General features: G+C 45.3%; 1 protein-coding gene across 1 annotated transcript in view; it reads right to left on the bottom strand.

The window, feature by feature from the left end:
- Window positions 1-5,794: 5,794 nt before the first annotated feature.
- Window positions 5,795-23,176, bottom strand: part of LOC141051036 (uncharacterized) — a 57,723-nt gene continuing 40,341 nt past the window's right edge. The window contains exon 7 of the mRNA XM_073547839.1: window positions 5,795-10,515. Coding sequence (XP_073403940.1) covers window positions 8,960-10,515 — 1,556 coding nt within the window. The 3' untranslated portion in view covers window positions 5,795-8,959. The remainder of the gene's footprint in view (window positions 10,516-23,176) is intronic.

Genomic DNA, 23,176 nt, shown 5'->3' with positions numbered 1-23,176 from the left:
TCCCATTTTTCATGACCTGACCTCAAAGATCTAAAACGTTCTCTGTGTACACAAAAAGCCTTTTTCTCTCAAATATTGTTCTCATGTTTGTCTAACTCTGTGTTAATGAGCACTTCTTTGCCGAGATAATCCATCCACATCACAGGCATGATTATTGCACTGGTGTGCCTTAAGCTGGCCACAATAAAAGGCCACTCTAAAATGTGTAGGTTTATCACACAGTACAAAGCAACTTGCATGCTGACTGCAGGAATGTCCACCAGTGCTGTTGCCCATTCCTTTCTCTATCATAAGCCGTCTCCAAAGGCATTTTAGAGCAATTGGCAGTACATCCAACCGCCTCACAACCACAGACCAAATGTAACACCAGCCTAGGACCTCAACATCCAACATCATCACTGACAAGATCGTCTGAGACAAGCCACCTGGATAGCTACTGCAACAATCGGTTTGCATAACCAAAGAGTCTCTACACAAACTGTCAGAAACTGTCTCAGGGAAGCTGATCTGCATGTTCATTGTTGTAACTGACTTGCGTGGATAAATGCTTACGTTCCATATAGTCGGGCACATTGGAGAGGTGCTCGCTTCATGGATGAATCCCAGCTTTCAATGTACAAGGCAGATGGCATACTGCATGTATGGCGTTATGTGGGTGTGGAGTTTGCTGATGTCAACGTGGTGAATCGAGTGGCGCATGGTGGCAGCTTGGTTATGGTATGGGCAGACATATGTTATAGACAACGAACACAGGTGCATTTTATTGATGCCATTTTGAATGCACAGAGATGCCGTGACGAGTTCCTGAGGCCCACTGTTGTTCATCCATGACCATCACCTCACGTTGCAGCATGATAATGCAGGGCTCCATGTTGCAAGGACCTGTACACAATTCCTGGAAGCTGAACATCCCAGTTCTTGCATGTCCAGCACACTCACCGGATGTCACCTATTCAGCACGTTTGAAATGCTCTGGATTAGCATATACGACAGCATGTTCAAGTTCCTGCTAATAGCCAGCAACTTCACACAGCCATTGAAGAGGAGTGGACCAACAATCCACAGGCCACAATCAACAACTTGATCAACTTTATGTGAAGGAGATATGTTGCAGTTCGTGAGGCAAATGGTGGTCACACCAGATACTGACCGGTATTCTGAATTCTCCCCAGTCCCCCTCAATAGTGTAAAACAGCAAATTTTAGCGTGGCCTCTTATTGGACCACCCTAAGGCACACTTGTGCAATAATTATGTGGTCTAATCGGCATCTGGATATACCACACCAGTGAGGTGAATGGATTATTGCGGCAAAGGAGAAAGGCCCACTAACCCAGACAAATTTGTGAATATTTGCGAGAAAAGGCATTTTGTATACATAGAAAAAGTCTTAGAGAGAGCAAAAACAAAAGTGCTACATTTCGATTTTTGTTCAGTGTATACATTGATCATCTTTTGGCTACAGCAGATAACACAAGAATTTTTTATTAAGCAACAATATTCTGAAGCAGGAGAAAGTGTTGGACACCTGCTAGCAACTACAGTAAAATCCCAAGAGGGATCTTCCCATATATCTCATTTATATAATGCCAAAGAGGATTGTGTTAAAATTGATATGGACATAATGGAAGCACTAAGGGAATATTATTCAAATATATATATATATATATATATATATATATATATATATATATATATATATATATATACACTCACTGGCCACTTTATTAGGTACACCTGTCCAACTGTGTGTTAAGACTTAATTTCTAATCAGCCAATCACATGGCGGCAACTCAGTGCATTTAGGCATGTAGACATGGTCAAGACAATCTCCTGCAGTTCAAACCGAGCATCAGTATGGGGAAGAAAGGTGATTTGAGTGCCTTTGAACGTGGCATGATTGTTGGTGCCAGAAGGGCTGGTCTGAGAATTTCAGAAACTGCTGATCTACTGGGATTTTCACGCACAACCATCTCTAGGGTTTACAGAGAATGGTCCGAAAAAGAAAAAAAATCCAGTGAGCGGCAGTTCTGTGGCCGGAAATGCCATGTTGATGCCAGAGGTCAGAGGAGAATGGGCAGACTGGTTCGAGCTGATAGAAAGGCAACAGTGACTCAAATTGCCACCCGTTACAACCAAGGTAGGCAGAAGAGCATCTCTGAACGCACAGTGCGTCGAACTTTGAGGCAGATGGGCTACAGCAGCAGAAGACCACACTGGGTACCACTCCTCTCAGCTAAGAACAGGAAACTGAGGCTACAATTTGCACAAGCTCATCGAAATTGGACAGTAGAAGATTGGAAAAACGTTGCCTGGTCTGATGAGTCTCGATTTCTGCTGCGACATTCGGATGGTAGGGTCAGAATTTGGCGTAAACAACATGAAAGCATGGATCCATCCTGCCTTGTATCAACGGTTCAGGCTGGTGGTGGTGGTGTCATGGTGTGGGGAATTTTTTCTGGGCACTCTTTGGGCCCCTTGGTACCAATTGAGCATCGTTGCAACGCCACAGCCTACCTGAGTATTGTTGCTGACCATGTCCATCCCTTTATGACCACAATGTACCCAACATCTGATGGCTACTTTCAGCAGGATAATGCGCCATGTCATAAAGCTCGAATCATCTCAGATTGGTTTCTTGAACATGACAATGAGTTTACTGTACTCAAATGGCCTCCTCAGTCACCAGATCTCAATCCAATAGAGCATCTTTGGGATGTGGTGGAACGGGAGATTCGCATCAGGGATGTGCAGCCGACAAATCTGCGCCAACTGTGTGATGCCATCATGTCAATATGGTCCAAAATCTCTGAGGAATGCTTCCAGCACCTTGTTGAATCTCTGCCACGAAGAATTGAGGCAGTTCTGAAGGCAAAAGGGGCTCCAACCCCTTACTAGCATTGTGTACCTAATAAAGTGGCCAGTGAGTGTATATATATATATAGTTTATATATATATCCACATTTCGTGGGACTCTGGAAGAAATCGATAGGTACGTAGTTGAAATCACTTTACCCAGCCTGTCGGTGGAGGAGATGGAGACTCTTGATGCCCCTTTGTCTCTGGAGGAACTTAAGTTTGCTTTGCAACTTATACCTAATGAAAAAGCACCAGGCGTAGATGGAATTATACAAAACATATTCTGACTTAAGGGCATGTCACACTAAGATATCGCTAGCAATATCGCTATAACTTGTGACGTTATAGCGATATTGCTAGCGATATCGCTGTGTCTGATACTTACCTACGACCGGCTCCCCCGCTGATTATCGCTGATCACGCGAGAACGTCCTGGACTGTTTCTCGTCGTCAGCTTCCTGCGGCGCTTCCTGCTGTGACGAGCGACGTGTGGAGCCGGGCGGGAGGACGCAGGATCGCCTGGTGTGACAGGTAAGTAGCGACCCCCGTCCCCAGCGATGTCGCTAGTGAGATCTGCCTGTGTGGCAGCTCACCAGCGACCACTTAGCGATGAACCAGTGATCCTGACCGCGTCATATCGCTGGTTGGGATCACTGGTGCATCGCTAAGTGTGACAGTACCTTTACTCCTTCCACAGATTTTATCAGTCTTCGTATCAGGTGTTGGGGTTGGCCACCTACTGAGAGCTATAACTGAGGTCATAATTTTCATATTGCCAAAACCTGGGAAAGATCCATCTGAAATAGGCTCATATAGACTAATTTCACTCCTTCTGGTAGATGTAAAATTATAGCTAAAGCCCTATCAAACAGACTTTTAAAGGTCATCACGTCTAGAATTGCCACAAATTATTAAGGGATTTGTGGCAGCTCTGGGTCTACTTAAATTTAAATGTTTTCTTCCTTTGGTCCAGCAAGATGTCAGTCTTTTGCTGGCAGTTTCTTTTAGGCTGGTCAGCTGATGTTGGTTGGTAACCACTCCCACCTGCATTTAAATAGACAAATGGCCCATCAGCTGATCGTTGGTTATAGAATTTTCGTTCTGTGCAGACCAGCTAGGTGTGTGGAGCTCGCCTGTGACAGTGCTGTTGCTGCTGGTTGAGTTCTGTTATCCTGGTGCCGTTTTCGTTGTTGCTTTGGAGCTTAGCAAAAGAGCCTGATCTGAGTATTATCCTTTTTGTCTGTTCCGTTTGTCTCTTCCCCTATGTGTTATCATCTGCCGTGATAAGGTTAGCGTCCTTGCCGGTCAGTGCACTAGCCAGGGTTAATAGAGGTGAAAGTCAGGGACTAGGCATGTGACGGCAGCAAGGAGCCACGTAGGGCATTAGGGAAGCTCAGGGACAGGTTGGAATTCTGGATGTGTCAGTAATAGCAAATACAAAAAAACAATTCAGGAAATCAAATATCTGGGAATTCATATAACAGCTTGGCCACTTGACTATATTAAACTTAATCTCAACCCTCTAACACTTGTGACAAAAATTAACACATGGCGTAAATTACCCATATCAGTCATAGGTAGAGGCAAGTTAACTAAAATGATATTATTGCTACAGTTGTTGTACGCAACTCAAAACGCACCCATATGGATACCAATGAGATGTTGTTAGCACCGCCACAACGGGTCCCGCTGTCCCTGCCGTCCCCATACTCACCGCCGCTGCTTCGGCCTCTCGCCCCCAGCGCGCACCTCCAGTCGTCCTCCGTTCCGGCGGTCTCCCGGCGCGCTCCCCCTCTGCCCTCGGCCGCGTGCACTGTGCCTCTGCGCACGCGCCGGGGGGCCTGACCGCGCGTCCCTGCCGTATGGACGCCCGCTGGCCTGACCTGATCCAGACCCACCGCCTGGCCAATCGGGGGATACCATCAGGTATTTCAGGCCACCCTCCCTTAGGGGAGGCGCCTGACTATCGAGTTGTCCTCGCTGCGCTCAGGCCCTGCTTGCTCTTGCTGGTCCCCAGCTCTAGCTCGCTCTCCCGGCTCCTGTAGCTGCTTCAGCCTATGTCTCCCTGCTAACCCTCCTGTGTCTTCCTTTTACAGCTCCCTGTGCCCTGCTTCCGTCTGGTTCCCGCTGCTCTCCTTCACACTTCCGCAACAACCTCCATTCCCTGGACCCTGGTTACCCCCAGATCTCTCATCCTCCTCTCCGCTGCTCACCCTCTTGAGCCGACCCCTGGTCCTGGCCGCTGTGATGTTTGAGCTTCCTGAGCCTGCTCCCAAACGGTCCCTGTATAGGGGTCGGTCCACCTGGTGCGCTCGCTCAGGGAGAGTTCGGCGTCACGGTCCAGTGGGTCCACTCTTGCCCTCGTATCCAGCATCGTGACAGATGTTTCGATAGGGTTCATGGCCTGGTTAGAACAATTTTATGGAGAAAAGAAACAGGCAAGGATAAGGTTTGAATTTCTACAAGATGAAAAAACCTTGGGAGACCTTGCAGTTCCAAATGCATGAATTTCTTTCCTTTCTTCTCAACTCCAACAATTCAGAAGATGGGGGCAGGAAACAAAAAATGATATTCCCATTATATCCCTTCAGAAAATACACTATTGAAATTACCTAGGAGCCGGACAAAGGCTGGGATTCAAAGTGTAAATGGGTCTGTATATCCAACACTGGCTATGATAGTCAACGTTTGGGAAAGAGGAAGGACGATACTAGGGATCAGCGTATATATACCAAATTTACGCCCTTAGGGCACAATGATAATTTGCCTGAAATATTTAAATTACAAAACCTTGCAGACTGGGGAAAAAAAGGCATTAATGCTATAAATCTTATCTTAAAAGAAGGCACCCTTAAAAGTTTTGAACAATAACAACTATAACCAATTTTTGTGATTTAGACATGCTTTTAATACCCAAAATAAGAACACAACCCATGATTATAAATTTGAGTTCCTTTATTGCGGCCGCAATTGAAGCAACTTCTTATAAAGGATTGATATCCCTTGTATACAAATACTTATTATCAAATTATTTGAAACAATGCCCTACAAAACTCTCAAATAAATGGGTAGATGATGTAGGTAATGTAGATGAAGGTCAACGGAATACAATCATGGGGCTCACACCACATTTATCAATATGTGAAGCACCAAGGTTGTCACAAATATACATTATGCAAAGAAAGTATAGAACCCCTAGCTTCTTACACAAAATAAGAAACACGCCCAAAGGTGCAAAATGGAGAACGTACATATCAATGCATATGCTTTGGGAATGCCCTGCTCGGGGCAGTTACTGGAGGGGGATACTCAAACTAATTATCAAAATTTATAACATTTATTTACAGATAAACACTATACTATGCATTTTAGGGAATCTAAAGCAAGAAATGCATTTTGACCCGATACAGATAGGCATTTCTAGAATTCTGCTCCAGGCCAGAAAGTGTAGAACTGCCCATTGGATTCAAAATTCACTTCCTTTGCTATAAGAATTTATACATGGAATGAACTCCATAATCAGAATGGAGGTGAGTATATATAAGAAAAGAAAGTCTGAGTAAACGTGAAAAATTTGGGGGTCTGGAACCCGAGTACTAAGGGCTAATGGACCGTGGAAATAATGATTATTAGTAGTTATGAGAGAATGTGCTCGGATAAACAACAAGGGCTGGAGGGCACCGCTGCTAGGGATCACCCATTACATGCTAAAAATAATGCACAAGCAAGCAGAGAAAAGGTAGCATGCAACCAACAGGGACCACCAAAAAAATGATAACAGAAATATAAACTTTATTAAGTGGCAATACAACAACACTGCAAAAGTTAAAATCATTTAAAACTGCATAATGGACCCACAATAGGGTCATGTCCTTGCCACACCCCTGATGGATAATAAACTCCAGGGTTTCTGGCGACACGCGTTGGGCATCCTTGTGCCCTTGCCTCCTCTACTCCTCATCTCTTGTCATACCGGAGTTTCATTCAGGCATTGCTCCGTGCAGGTTCCATCCACAGGCTCAGGTTGTATGGGCGCTTTTTGCCTCATTTAGGGGATTATTCTATTATTATGGCAAAAGCCTACCCTGGTCCTTAAATGGAAACCTGTCTATACCACATGCTTTAATAGTGGACTACTCTTTATATTTATTTTTTGCTTTTCTTATTGTGGAGCAGTGCCTTTCTTTTTGTTTAGTTGTATTATTTAGATATTGGGGCTTTATTTAGGCATTGCTCCGTGCAGGTTCCATGTGTATTAGGTACAGGTCACATGGACTCTTCTTACCTCCTTATTTGGGAGATTTCTGTATTTTTGTGGCAAAAATACACATTGTTCCTTAAGCGGAAACCTGCTTATACCATGTGATTCAATAGTGAACTGCCTTCTATTCTTACTGTTCATCTACTTTCTCTTATTATGGAGAAGTGCCTCTCATAAAGGTCTAGCTGCATTATTTAGACAGCAGCATCCCATTTCATCTTTGCATGTCTTTTGGATTAATACTGGTATTATATACTTACATGGTCTTTGACGTAGGGAGTTTATTATATCCATCTGGGGTGTGGCAAGGACATGTCCCTATTGTGGGTCAATGTACACAGTTTTGTTTGCATTATGCAATTCTAAATTATTTTAACTTTTGCAGTGTTTCTGTATTGTCACTTAATAAAGTTTATATTTTTGTTAGCATTTTTTGGTGATCCCTGTTGGTTGCATGCTACCTTTTCTCTGTTTGCTAATGTGCTCGGATAAGGCGTTATTGGATCATGCTTGTGTGTGCTAACAGAGTCTTCGGAGTGCTCGAAAAATATGCTCGAGTCCCTGAGGCTGTTTGTCAGCCACAACACATGCAGGGATCGCCTGTTTGTTAGGCAGTCCCTGCATGTGTTGCAGCTGTCAAACAGCCGCGAGACATGCAGTCATGGGGACTCGAACAAATTTTTCAAGCACACCAAAGACACTCGGTTAGCACACGTGCATGCTCGGATAATGCCTTATCTGAGCACATTTGCTCATCGCTAATTATTAGACATGCTGTTACGATATGTGGGTGGGCGGATAACAGTTGGGGTATAAAAAATTTCCGTGTTATCCTCTCGTGTATTTTTATGTACGTAACATCTAATTGTCTAAGGCTAGGTTCACATTTGCGGATAAGTACGCAGCGTATCGTCAGCAACTGCAAACGCATGCAAAAACGCATGCATGCGTTTGCGGACGATTGGCAAGTGCTATTTTCCCGGCGAATTTTTGAATGTACACAAGCCAAGCCCAATGGGGGTGTCTTATGTAAATTCTTGCATATGCAAACGCAAAGCGTACACATGTGCTTGCGTACGCATGCGTTCCCATAGACTGTAATGCGTTGTTTAGACGCATTCCTTCTGCAAGCAATTTGGCGCCTCCAAAATTGCAACGTTGTGTTTTTCCGCGCCACGCCGCACCCCTGGAAACGATGCATCCGCAGATGAAAAGATAGGTACGCATGACGCATGCGGATGGATGCGGACGCAACCGCATATGTGAAACCGGCTTAATTGTATGTGTTTGGAAAATGTTTTTTTACTGGTTAATAGAAATCTAATTTAATAAAAAAAATTGTTGTAGACTCATTATTCATGAATGCAAGAATGAATGCTATAACGATTGCTCCCTGTAGACTTTGTTCACTGGTTTAAGACTTTCTCTTTCTATCTCTATGGCTAAGCTTTATCATCTTCTCGTTATCCAGATGCACCACAAATTGGCTGCTGTATTCCCTGCTTCTGCTTATACACAGGCTATTACAGTCTCTCATGATTGACTGGGCATATGATGAGAGGTGATACTTGCTGGGCATTATGTGGAAGACAACAAAGACATGCCAGAAGTCATGTGATATTTTCTGGTTAATATCTTCTTCAATGCGTAAAATGGCAGCGGTAGTTTTTTACCATTCGAGAGAAGTAAATCACAGATTCTTCTCCAGGTTTAGCAAATCCCTACAAATTCAACAAGAATTTGAGCCAAACTGAATCAAATTCCTCATTTCCAGTAGGAAGTATTGAACCAGCTGTAAAACATTCACCACATTAAGGACATTAATATGAAGTGTCCCCTGTTTAAATGTAGTTATGGTCAACAAGATGTGATTCCCTAGAAAAGAATTTCCTGATTTCTAATCCTGAAACTGGAGTCTCTCCAGTTTGACTTACAGGAGGTGTAGCAGAACATGATTTTTTAGTGAAAATACTTTCCAAATTCTGAGCATCAGAGAACCTTATACCATGTTTTAATCGCTGATGGCTACCAAGGTCTGACTTGCGTTTAAAATAGCTCCCACATTCCGAACAGGGAACAGGTTTTAACTCTATATGAGATTTTTGATGGGCAGTAAGTTGTGAATTCCGAGAAAAACATTTACCACATTCTGAACATAAAAATGGCTTCTCCCCTGTATGCGATCTATGATGGACAATAAGAATTGATTTCTTAGAAAAACATTTCCCACATTCTGAGCATGGATATGTCCTCTTCTCTCCTGTATGAATTCTCAGATGCTTAGCAAGGTGTGATTTCTGACTAAAACATTTCCCACATTCTGTGCATAAAAATGGCCTCTCCCCTGTGTGAGTTCTTTGATGACCTATAAGATCTGCTTTCCGTGTAAAAGATTTCTCACATTCTGAACATGAAAATGGCTTCAGTCCTGCGTGACTTCTCTCATGTCTCATTAGATTAAATAAATGGCTAAAATATGCTCCACATGTAGAACATGTGTATGGCTTCTTCAACTTGTGAACTCTCTCATGTCTAATAAGTTTTGTATTAGTTGTAAAAGATTTCCCACATTCTGAGCATGAATATGGCCTCTCTCCTGTGTGACATCTGACATGCTTAGCAAGATGTGCTTTCTGATTAAAACATTTCCCACATTCTGTGCATAAGAATGGTTTCTCCCCTGTGTGAATTCTCTGATGAGTTACAAGGTCTGCCTTCCGTGTAAAACATTTCTTACATTCTGAACATGCAAATGGCTTCACTCCTGTGTGAGTTCTTTCATGTGTAACGAGATGCCAGTAATCCTTAAAATGTAGTCCACATGTAGAACATGTATAAGGCTTCTCCACCTTGTGCATTCTCTGATGCATAACAAGTTCTGAATTAGTCGTAAAACATTTCCTACATTGTAAACATAAAAATGGTTTCACTCCTGTGTGACATCTCTCATGTCTATTGAGATTCCAGTAACGGCTAAAACGTGCTCCACAAATAGAACATGAATAAGGTTGCCCCACTTTGTGATATTTCTCATGAATAGCAAGTCTTGCTTTAGTTGTAAAACATTTCCCACATTGTGGACATGAAAATCCCTTTGCTTTTGTGTGACTTTTTTCAGGTGTAACAAGATTTAATGCATCTTCATAATACTTCCCATCTTGTAAACATGGATTCTCCTCTTTGGGAGATCTTTCATATTCAACATCCATGCTGTTATTGTTCGGTAATGAATCAGGAGGTAGGACCTGTTGAAAAGGGTCAGATGATAAATCTTCGCTCTGTAGGACTGATGGTAGATCTGGGATACTGTCATGCTCTTCATCTTGTTTGATATCATCATCAAATAATGTAAAATCAGGAGATCTCACATGTCCCTTTGGGCTTCTGATATATTCACCTGCCGGGAATAAAATGTATTTTTTATTATTGTATAATATAATTAATATATTATTGATCATATATAACATTTCTATAAAACAATGCAATGTGATAAACCCAGACTTCTGATAAATCACTTTGTAATCTTTTGTAGCGTTATTAATTCTGTTAAGGCATTTACTAACAATAAGAGATGGGAGGACACCTCGATGTTCAGGTCCGGCGGGTTCGGCAGAACAGTTACAAAAAGTTCGGGTGCGGGAACTAGAACAGTGCCCGGACCCAAACCTCATTCACTTGAATGGGGGGCACGAACATCCAGTGTTTGCCACGCTGTCATGTGCATGACAGAGCAGCAAACACCGCTTCTGATTGGCGGTAAAATCATCACCGCCGGTCAGACAGCCAAGGTTCCCACGCTGTCAAAAAACAGCGTGATCCAGCAGCTCTGATCGGAAATAAAAAAGTTTACCTCCAGTCACTCGTGTCAGCAGATGGGACTACTGCTCCCATCAGCCTATGCCTGCTGCTGCTAATAGTGAGAGCAGGAGCGGCTGATGGGAGTTTTCATCAGCTGGCGACTGCACTGTAACTAAATAAAAAAAATAAATAAAAAAAAATGGCGTGGGTGCCACTGTATTTTTCATAATCATCCAGGCAAAATTCAAAGCTGGGAGCTGCAACCCTCAGCTGTCAGCTTCAGCAAAGCTGGTTATCAAGAACAGAGGGGTCCCTACGCTGTATTTTTTAATTATTTAATAAGCGGGTCCCGCCCCATTTTTGACAACCAGCCTTACTAAAGAAGACAACTGGGGGCTGGTATTCTCAGGCGGTTAAGGGGCCATGGATACTGCCCCCCAGCAGCCTAGAAATAGCAGCCCGCAGCCGGCCAGAAAAGACACATCTATTAGCAGTGTCAAGTGGGGTAATATTTGTGGGGTTTATGTCACCTTTGTATTGTCTGGTGACATGAAGCCCACGGGTTAGAAATGGAGAGGTGTCTATAAGACACCTATACATTACTAATCCTATAGTTATATGGTAAATAAACAACAAGAATGAAGCCTTTTATTTGAAATAAAACAAAAAACACACTTTTACTTTTTTTATTTAAAAATTACAAACAACACACAGTTATACTCACCTAAAGCCCATTCACCGAAGCCCTTGTTTTCTGTAATAAAACAAAAATAAAAAACAACAATATCTCTCACCAGTCCGTCGTTCTGTCCCACGCCGTAATTCATGTCTGGGGTTTAATAGTTTTCAACCTGGACGGTACCAATATGAAATCGTCCAGGGTGAGAACCACTGGTGAATGAGCTGCTGCGAGTGCAGCCTCAGTGACTGACAATGACGTCATCAAGGTTACTGCCGTTCAATAAGGCTGCATTCCCACGCCGTTTTTTAAAAATTATTTATTTACAGCGCAGGCACCTGGCTGATGAATACTCCTGCTCTCACTGTTATTAGCGAAAGCAGACATCGGCTGATGGGAGCAGTGTTCCCATCAGCTGACACCAGTGACTGGAGGTAAACTTTTTACCTCCGATTACAGCTGCAGGAACACACTGTCATTTGACAGCGTGGGAACCGTGGCAGTCTGACTGGCGGCGATGATTTTACCGATGATTAGAAGCGGTGTTTGCCACACTATCAGGCACATGACAGAGCGACAAACACTTGGTGTTCGGGTGGCAGAACCCGAACAGTAACGCGGACTTCCTGGTGAAGTCCATGTTTGGCGTCCGTGCCCGAACAGTAGGTATTCGGTTTGGACACCAAACTTTACTGTTCAGGTTTGCCCATCTCTACTGACAATAACAGCGCTGCTGCCTATCAGCAAGCTTTATTCGGCTTGCAAACTGGATTTCCGGTTAGAACTCCAAGTTTGGGGTCTGTGTACGGATACTAAGTATCCGGTACGAACCCCGAACTTGCCAGTTCAGGTTCGCTCATCACTGTCCATAATATACATGCAAATGTACAGTATATAAAAATGTCTGGAGGATCTGAGGGATAAGAGATTTCTTGGTCATAATATGCTATTTTGAATAAGATGAATATTCCCTATTCTACATGTAGAAAAGATGCTGGGATATTAGCAATATTAACTGTTTAACACCTTACCGTCATACGTTGTACACATACAATGCACAATAGTGAGCTTGCCCCATACCTGGATGATAATGGCTGTGAGACACAGTCAACACCTGACACTAAACACCGCAGTTGGAGGAGAACAATTTTGTAAGGTGCTGATGGAGATATCTTAAGTCAGGAGGACAATGGGTTGTTTGGACTGTCCGATAGGAATATTTAAGGTTACCTGTTTGTCCGATTTACTTTGATATGATCCCAATTCAAAGGCATCATAAATCAACGTGAAAATAGCTTAGTTACTCACCGATAACCGTGTTTCTCGTAACCCATGACAGCACCACGGAGAGAGGGGATCCGCCCATCAAGGACAGGAACCTACAGATAAAAAGGGTGGCACCTCTCCTCCGCCCCCCAGTTGGTTACAGAGCATCAGAGGGTCTCCAGGTTAGTTAACAACAAAAGTATATACATAACATTATAATATTGCATATTATTAAGAAGCACCGTGTCTAAACGAGAACACTCTACGAACAGTAAACCGTGCTCACCGCACACGTGAAGGGGGGGGGAATAAGCGGGTGCTGTTATGGGTTACAAGAAACACCATTATCGGTGAATAACTAAGCTATTCTCTCTCACCCATGACAGCACCACGGAGTGAATTACAGAGATTGGTAGCTTAGGGAGGGACCACCGCCTGAAGGACCCTTCTCCCGAAGGTCAGGTCAGACGTAGAGGCTAGATCTAAACGATAGTGTCTGAAAAAGGTAGACGGTGTTGACCAGGTGGCCGCATTACAGATCTGTTCTATCGATACCTCTGATCTTTCTGCCCATGAGGTCACCATTGCCCTTGTAGAGTGAGCTTTTACACCCTCCGGGATGGTATTCCCACTGGATGAATATGCCAGGGCAATCGCATCCCTTATCCACCTTGCCAGGGTACTCTTAGATGCCTTGAGTCCCTTTCCAAGGTCCCTGGAAACACAAAAATAGAGAGCCTTCCTTCCTACATCCCTTGGTGGCCTCTAAGTACTGAACTAGGCACCTCTTCACATCTAGGGTGTGAAATCTCTCCTCTCCCCTATTTCTAGGATTTGGGCAGAAGGAAGTAAGAACTACTTCTTGGGACCTATGAAAATGTGTTGCCACCTCAGATATGCCTGGTCAGGTTTCAATATGACTATCATCTAGAATTTTAAAGAACGGTGGCATTGCTGACAGAGATTGAATATCGCTCACCCTGCGAGCGGATGTTAGGGCCACTAGAAGCACAGTTTTTAATGACAAGGTTTTTAGGGGTGCTGACTGGATGGGTTCAAATGGGGGGCCTGTTAGTGCACATAGTACTAGATTTAGGTCCTATGATGGTAATTTTTGGGTAATTTTTGGTCTAGACCTGGCTGCGGCCCTAATAAACCGTGCTACCCAAGGGTTGCTTGCCACGTCGTGGTTATAAAGGGCACCTAGGGCCGCTATCTGTACCTTCAATGTGTTATTCGCCAGCCCCTGTTCTAAACCCTTTTGCAGAAATCTGGACTCCATCCTGAACCCTTGCCCTGGAGCTGGACAGAAATTTCCTCCAAGTTCTCCCGTAGGCTCTCGTCGTGATTGGTTTCCTACTCTTTTGTAGTGTGGAAACCAGGATTTCGGAGAACCCCCCCCCCCCCCCCCCCCCAGCAGTGCCCTTTCAAATTCTATGCTGTTAAATGGAGGTTCACTAGCAGGACCCAAGGGTCGGTTATTGACAGTATTCTCAGCCAGGAGAACCAAGTTCTTTTTGGCCAGAAGGGGGCTATTAGTATCATTCTTGCTTTGTCCTCTCTGACTTTTCTTATGACTGCCGGGATGAGAATGGTCGGGGGAAAAGCATACGTTAGGCCTTGTGTCCACAGGAGCATAAAAGCATCCAGGGTCCGGGGGTTTCCCCTGGGGTCTAGGGAAAAGAAAGCTTCCACTTTTTTGTTTATGTGGTCGGCAAACAGATCTATGTCCGGGGTTCCCCACATTTTTACAATCTACCGAAAAACAGACTGTTTTAGGACCCATTCTCCCTGGCGTAACTGGGTGCAACTCAAAGTCTGCTCTCTGGTTTTCTGTTCCCCATTTATGCAGTGCAGAGAGGGATAGTAGGTTTGTCTCGGCTAGGGTGAAGATTTTGGGGGATGTGTTCATTAGTGCCTGGGACCTGGTTCCCCCCTGGTAATTTATGTAGGCCACCGTCACCTGATTGTCCGAAAATATGCGGACGTGATGCCCCCGCAGCACAGGTAGGAAATGTGTTAGGGCATAACTTACTGCCAAGAGTTCCTTTTGATTCGAGGAGGCTTCTAATTCCTGACCTCCCCATTCCCCCTGAGCTACCTTGTTGCCCATATGTGCTCCCCATCCCATGGGACTGGCATCCGTGGTAATTATGTGTGTGATTTTTATTACCCAGGGAATCCCTTTGGATCTGTTTCCCCACCAAGCTAGGGAATGAATAGTTTTGGAATCTAGTGTAACGTGACCTTCCAAGTGACCTCCCAATGCTAACTGGTTGGCTAATATATTCCACTGGAGTTCTCTCGTATTTAGCTGTGCTCATTGCACTGCCGGCGGAGAGGGACCCTAGTAATGACATTGCTTTTCTTAGCGTCATGGAAGGGTTCTGAATCGCTCTTGCTACTATCTGAGCAATTCTCTCTTTTTTGCGGTCCGGAAGGTAACACTCTTGGGTGCTTGAGTCCAGTGTTAGTCCTAGGAACTCCTGAACTTTGCTGGGCCCCATCCTCGATTTTTTCCGGTTTAGAAGCCAGCCGAGGTTCTGTAGAATGTTCATTACTCTGTCCCTCTGTTCCCTGCAGTTTTGGGCCGAGTTGCTTGCTATTAAAAAGTCGTCCAAATATAGGATTATTAAAATATCCTGCTCTCTTAGGTGGGCCATCATTTCTGCTACTAGTTTCATGAAAACTCGTGGGGCTATAGAAATTCCAAATGGCAGGGCCCTGTATTGAAACTACTTTATCTCGCCCTCTATGGAGACCGCCAGTCTGAGGTATTTTTGGGAGTCTTTGTGGATGGGGACGTGATAGTACGCGTCGCTGAGATCTAATACTGTCATGAAGCAATGTGGAAAGAGCATTTTGGTGGTTGACTTGATTGACTCCATTTTAAATTTCTGGTTTTTGACGTAATCATCTAATCTTTTTAGATTTATAATTGTCCTGAAGGTACCGTCCGGCTTGGTCACTAGAAAAAGAGGGGGGTAGAACCCTCTGCCCCTCTCCTGCAGGGGAACTCCTGGAGGACTCTTTGGCTTAGTAGGCTTAGGACCTCTTTTACAAGAGCTTTTTGTTCTCGTATTGAAGATCTTAGTGGAGTTATCACGTATTTTTGAGGTGGGAGAGAAAGTCTATCCTCAGGCCTGATCCTATCAGATTTAATAACCAAGGGTTGTTTGATATTTTCCTCCAGGCCGGGAGAAAAAAGCTTAGCCTCCCTCCCACCCTGGGCAAACAGTCACTTTGAGGGTTTCTTGTCTCGGGACGAGTTTCTGAAGAAGAACTCCCTATCTCTCCTTCTGTCATCCCATTTCTGTTCTCTCGGGGGTCTCCTCTGAAAAAACTTTTTTTACGAAAGGACCTTTTAAAGCCCGTAGGACCCAGGTTTGGGAATCCCTTCTTTTTATCCCCTGCCTTTTGGAGGAGGTCATCCATTGTCTCTCCGAATAGGAATTTTCCTTCGCAGGGGATCGAGCATAGCTTCATCTTAGTCTGTAAGTTCCCTGGCCAACATTTGAGCCACAGCGTTCTTCGGGCTGCGTTTGACAGGGCTGCCGACTTGGATGACAACCTCACTGAATCAGCTGATGAGTCTGCTAAGAAGGCCGCTGCGCCCCTTATTACTGAAATGGACTCCAGGATCTTTTCCCTGGGTGTACCTTCCCTTAACTGTTTCTCTAGTTGATCTACCCATACCATGAGGGCTCTGGAGGTACATGTTGCTGCTATGGCTGGCCTAAGATTTCCCCCCGCTGATTCCCAAGTGCCTTTGAGTAAGGTATCGGCCTTTTTGTCTAAGGGGTCTTTAAGAATGCCCATGTCCTCAAAGGGGAGTGCAAATTTTTTTGAGGCCTTGGCGACCGCTACCGTCTAGTTTCGGGGCTCTGTCCCAAGACGTGGACGCCTCCTCGTCGAATGGATATTTCCTCTTAAGGGAAGGGACCGTGGAGTTTTTCCTATCCGTTTTTTCCCATTCCTTTTTTATCAGGCCCTGTACATTCTCGTTTAGCGGGAACACTCTGCGTTTCTTTTGGCCCAGTCCCCCAAACATTATGTCCTGGACTGATCTATCAGGCCGAGGGTCCGCCACCCCCATGGTAGACCTTACTGCCTTTACTAACATGTCTACCTCATCTAGGGGAAAACAGTGACGGCCCCCCGTTTCCTCGTCTGAAGATGAGTCGGTGTCCGAAGTCTGTGAGGTAACCTCCCCAGACGTCGAGACCTCTGACTGGGAACCCGCTACTACATCCCTCTTTTTAGCTTTCCCTCTTTGTTTTAGGGATGAAAGGGCACTCTGAAACTCCGATCGGATTACAGCTCTTAGATCCGAGGCGTAATCCGGGGTTTCATCACAGAGAACTTCCTGTATGCAGGATTCGCAGAGCTTTTTATCCCAAGAGACTGGTAGGGCATTCCCTGTTCTTTGTTTTCTCTTTCTTCTTTTCCTAATAAGGGAAAGAAGTCTATTACAATGGAGAACATTCACGTAGATCACTCACCCAGGTATGCACAGTTGCAGGTACCGGTTCGGGAGGTGGATTCAGGTCCCTCACGGGTTGATCCAAGGATGGTGACTTGCTCCTCGCAGCCAACCTGCTGCGCTGCGTGGAGTGGCTACTGGACCGGCCCTCGCACCTGTCCTTCTCCTTTTGCCGGTGATGGTGGTGTTGCTGCTGCCTGTGCTGCTGCTCTGGCTGGTCGCTGTCCTCCATACTCACAGGACGCTTCCAGCAAGGAGTGTTCCAGCGCTTCCATTTTCAAATTTCCCGGCGTGTGATGTCACTTCCTCTCCCAGCCTGCACCACTCTCTGCCGGGGAGCGCGCAGTGTGCATGCGCCGACCGCGGGGACACGGAAATCAAGGTATCCATTTCCGGGGCAGCGCCATATTGGTACACCTCTGTGGCGCTGCCCGCGCGTGTCCCGGGTCTCCCCCAGCCTCCTTTCTGGAGCGGCGGCTCGGTCCTCTCCCCCCCCCAGCTCACCTTGTCGAGCCCGTCGGCTGCGGCTTCAGGAACCGACCCCGCCGCGACAGGGGCCTCCCCGCTGTCAAGACCACGGACGGGACAGCCCTGGATTCTTCAGGTAAGCTGCTGCCGCTGATTCTATAGGTCACCCGTCAAGGACAGGAACCCAACTGGGGGCGGAGGAGAGGTGCCGCCCTTTTTATCTGTAGGTTCCTGTCCTTGATGGGCGGATCCCCTCTCTCTCCGTGGTGCTGTCATGGGTGAGAGAGAGAGACTATTTATTATTACCTATTTTTACTAGTTTATGACCGGACTATTTATCCCTATATCTGACCAAACATATTTTTGGATTTTTCCATACATGCGGTTTAACCTCTTCACCATCCAACTGTTTTTTCATGCTAAATTTTACTTAATATTAATGGTAAATATTGGACGGTATTTTTTGTATTTAAAATAAAGTGAAAATTTGGAGAACATTTTGAAAATTTCGCAATGATCAAACTTTGAATTTTTATGCCCTTAACGATCTGATCAGCTGCGTTCAGAAACATACATTTAAAATATAAAGTAAATGAATCCAATCAATAAATGGCATAATGTGAACTCTGCAACATTGCAAGAAAAAACAATAATAGGCGATTAAAACATCGTATCTACCCCAAAATTGTATCAATAAAGACGGCAACTCAGCACGCAAAAAAAAAAAAAAAAAAAAGCCGTTGCTCAGCCTGGGATCCTGAAAAATGGAGACGCAATGAGCCTTGGAAAATGGCGCCTTTTTATTTTTTTAAAAAAAATTTGCAATTTTTTTCACAGCTTAAATAAAAAAGAACCTATACATGTTTGGTATAGCTCCTAAGGGGAAGCACGCAGTGTGGGGTGCAGCACGCAAGCATCACAGAAGCTAAGCATCAGGAAAATGGCAGTTATACATGGCATGGAATTAACATTCTTCTTCTCTTTTCTCTCTTCACACAGGTAATCAACTGAGCTACCCTGCATGTATTTACTCCATTCACTGCTAGCAAGCAGCCTGAAAGGTACAACTTCCCACCTCTGCTGTCTCTCTTTTCTGCTGCAATATATCCAAAAGGTACAACTCCATACTTCTGCTGCTTTACCATTTTGCTGCATATTTTAATGTGCTAGCTAAAGCTTTGGTATAATTCATTTGTTGCACTGTATGTAATACTTACTGCTTTAGATCCCTGACTGGGGCCTCTCTAGATCTTATCAGGTTGAAGGTGCTATAGCATATTGACACAGCCTGGTCTAGTGCCTTTGATCATCTAACCATCCCCTGATGTGCTGGCCCCAGCTGCCAAATTATACCCAACCAGCTCCCACAATCCCTCTCTCCTGACCCTGTAGTGTGGCCTATATATGTAGTAGTTCCTAAGGGGAAGCACGCAGTGTGGGGTTCAGCACGCAAGCATCCCATAAGCAAAGCATCACAGAAGCTAAGCATCAGGAAAACGGCAGTTATACATGGCAGTTAGTCAGGGCAGGAGTCAGGTAACCCACACTTTGCTCTCCCCTTTAACTGTTATGAATGGGTCACCGAGGATGAAAACTAAACAAGCTAAGTCACAGAAAACCAGAGAGGGTGGTAACTATGCAGATTGCAAACCCCTGATCCTAACCACACAACTAGCAGCAGCCGTGGAGCGTTCCTACGATGAATCTAGACGCCTCGTCACAGCCGGAGGACTAAATAAGCCTAAAGCAAGAAAAGGGGAAAACTAACTGCCCCAGAGCAGACCCCAAAGGAAGACAGCCCCCACACATGTATTGACGGTGAAACAAGATGAAAACACAAACACAGGCAGGAAAATAGGCTGAGCAAATGATGGGGACCAAACTAACTAGAAAGGATAGGAAAGGAAAGACACTGTCTGCAATCTGCCAAAAACCCTACAAAAATAATGTCAAACACTTCTGATAACAAAATTAACCCTGAAGTCACTAGACTTCTCCCAATATATCAGCACTCAGAAATATTCTGGGACAGAGCAAAAAAGAGGCCAATCTAATAAGGGACAAAAAGCAAATTGGCAAATACAGATAAATAACAGTGGAAATTCAGCACAGCCCCAGCCACGGCTGGCTGACCACACAAAAAACTGAATAGACCAACAAAATCAAGTGTGAACATTAGCAGAAACACTTAGCTTGAGATGACTGGAACAGAGCTGAAAACCAAGACCTGAAAAGCCAGAAGGAATCACCAGCACCAGAATAGGGCGTCGGCTGTCTTAAATCCAGTCTGAGATTCCAGAGATCCAATCGTTATCCTCATCATCAGGTGGCAGATCTCTACTAATTAAATCAACCTCACTACCTCCTGTTACCACCAGAGGGAGCCCAGAAGGAGAACTCACAACTGGTAGACCAGAAAATGAGTTCACAACATTTAACCATGTGTTTTATTTTTATCCTCCTGTGTTCCTTTGCCATCCACATTCACCACCCTATCCCCCCTCCATCACGACTCATACACATCAGCCCCTCTATACTTCCCTTTCCCATGTACAGCTCCCATGCACGCCTCACCTTCCTGAGAAACCTCAGCCCATCTTGCCCAAACACATCGCAGAAAAAAACTACTTACAATTCCAACAACTATTTGCTCTTTGTCTTCCTACTCCTACTGATTTCAGGGGACATCTCCCCCAACCCTGGTCCACCATCCCCCAACCTCAACCCCTACCCAACCTCATATCGAAACCATAATCTTATTAATATTACTTGCACTTCCTCATCTCCATCTTTTAATTGTGCCCTCTGGAATCCACGGTCTGCTTGTAACAAGCTTCCTTTCCTACACAACTACTTTCTGAACAACTCTCTTAATCTGTTGGCCCTCACTGAAACCTGGATTCAGGATTCTGACACTGTCTCTCCTGCTGCCATTTCCTATGGTGGCTTACAATTCTCTCACTCCCCGAGACCCACAAACAGACATGGTGGTGGAGTCGGCATACTCCTGTCCCCACAATGCACTTTCCAGGTCATCCCCCCAGGTCCATCACTCATATTCCCTTCTTTTGAGGTCCACACCATCAGGCTCTTCCGTCCCCTCTCCCTCAGAGTAGCGGTCATATACCGGGCCCCAGGCTCACCCACCCACTGCCTTGACCACTTTTCAGCCTGGCTGCCGCACTTCATGTCCTCAGAACTTCCAACCCTTATCCTGGGAGACTTCAACATCCCCATTAACAGCCCAACTTCCACATCTGCATCCCAGCTTCTATCACTAACCATTTCTCTAGGCCTCTGACAGCTTTCAACCTCTGAGACACACAAGGACGGTAACACCCTTGATCTGGTCTTTGGCTGGCTCTGTTCAATCTCCCACCTAAATAACTCACCACTTCCACTCTGACCACAACATTCTCTCCTTCACGCTCACAAATCCTCGCCCTCCCCAGCTTACTCCTACCTACCACACAGTCAGAAATCTACAAGCCATTAACCCTCAGACACTTTCAGACTCCCTACACTCATCACTGTCCCCAATCTCCTCTTTTTCCTGTCCTAATCTGGCTGTTCATCACTACAATGACACTCTTAGAAGCACCCTTGACCAAGTAGCTCCCCTCACCATCAGAACCTCCAAGCACAGAGTAAAACAGCCCTGGCTTACATCGCAAACTCAACTTCTCCAGCGATGCTCTAGGAGTGCTGAACGCCTATGGAGAAAAACCCGCACACCAGAAGACTTCATCCACTTCAAATTTATGTTAAGAACCTATAACACTGCCCTTCACCTTGCCAAACAGACCTACTTCACCACCCTAAACTGCTCACTAGCCAACAACCCCAAGAAACCTTTTGACACTTTTCACTCCCTCCTCAGGCCAAAAGCACAAGCCCCTATCACAGACATTTGTGCTGATGACCTGGCCTCCCACTTTACAGAAAAAATAGATAATGTTCGTCAGGAAATCTGCTCCCAACCACCAAGTGCTGTGACTCCCATCCCTTCCTGCATCTCCCTTGGCTCACTTTCCACATTTGATCCCATCACAGAAGAAGTCTCCAGACTCCTCTCTTCCTCTCGTCCGACTACATGCACTACCGACCCCATTCCCTCACATCTCCTCCAGTCTCTCTCTCCAGTCGTCACAACCCACCTAACTACAATCTTTAATCTCTCCCTCTCCTCGGGCATTTTCCCATCCTCCTTCAAACACGTCATCATTATGCCATTACTAAAGAAACCCGCTCTCGACCTATCCTGCACAAACAACTACAGAACAGTCTCCAATCTCCCCTTCATCTCTAAACTTTTGGAGTGCCTAGTTTACTCCTGCCTTACCCGTTACCTCTCCACTCACTCCCTTCTAGACCCTTCACAGTCCGGCTTCGCCCCCTACATTCGGCTGAAACTGCACTCAAAGTGACCAATGACCTTCTGACAGCAAAACGTAACGGTGACCACTCTCTGCTCATTCTTCTTGACCTATCTGCAGCTTTCGATACTGTTGACCACCATCTCCTACTCTCTAGGCTCCAGTCACTAGGCATTAAGGACACTGCTCTCTCCTGGTTCTCTTCCTATCTCTCTGACCGCTCCTTCAGTGTTTTGTTCTCTGGCTCCACTTCATCTCCTCTTCCTCTTGCTGTCGGGATACTTCAGGGCTCAGTCCTTGGCGCCCTTCTCTTCTCTCTCTACACAGCCCCAACTGGACAGACCATCAGCAGATTTGGCTTTCGGTACCATCTTTAACCTAATGACACACAACTATATACGTCTTCCCCCGACCTTACCCCCTCTGTACTACAAAACGCCAGTGACTGTCTGTCCGCAGTCTCCAAAATCATGTCCACTCTCTGACACTCAACCTCTCCAAAACTCAACTTCTTCTGCTCCCGCCGTCTACTAACCTCCCTAAATCTGACATTTCCTTCTCCGTGGGTGATACCACAATAACTCCCCGGCAGCAGGCTCGCTGTCTGGGTGTTATGTTTGACACCAATCTCTCCTTCACATCCCATATACAATCTCTTGCCCGCTATTGCCGCTTACACCTAAAGAACATCTCTAGAATCCGCCCTTTTCTCACCATGGAAACAAAAACCCTCACTGTAGCATTGATCCACTCCTGCCTGGATTACTGCAACGCTCTATTAATTGGCCTCCCCGTCACTCGACTATCCCCTCTCCAGTCCATACTTAATGCAGCAGCCAGGGTCGTCCATCTGGCTAATCGGTACTCGGACGTGTCCGCTCTTCGTCAGTCATTACACTGGCTGCCCATTCATTATAGGATCCAATTCAAAGTACTTGTTCTCACCCACAAAGCTCTCCACGGTGCGGCACCCCCCTACATCTCCTCC

Source organism: Dendrobates tinctorius, unplaced genomic scaffold (assembly GCF_039654945.1).
Source record: "Dendrobates tinctorius isolate UK_male_01 unplaced genomic scaffold, ASM3965494v1 ptg000155l, whole genome shotgun sequence".
Lineage (NCBI taxonomy): Eukaryota > Metazoa > Chordata > Amphibia > Anura > Dendrobatidae > Dendrobates > Dendrobates tinctorius.
This window is presented reverse-complemented; position numbering and strand designations above follow the sequence as displayed.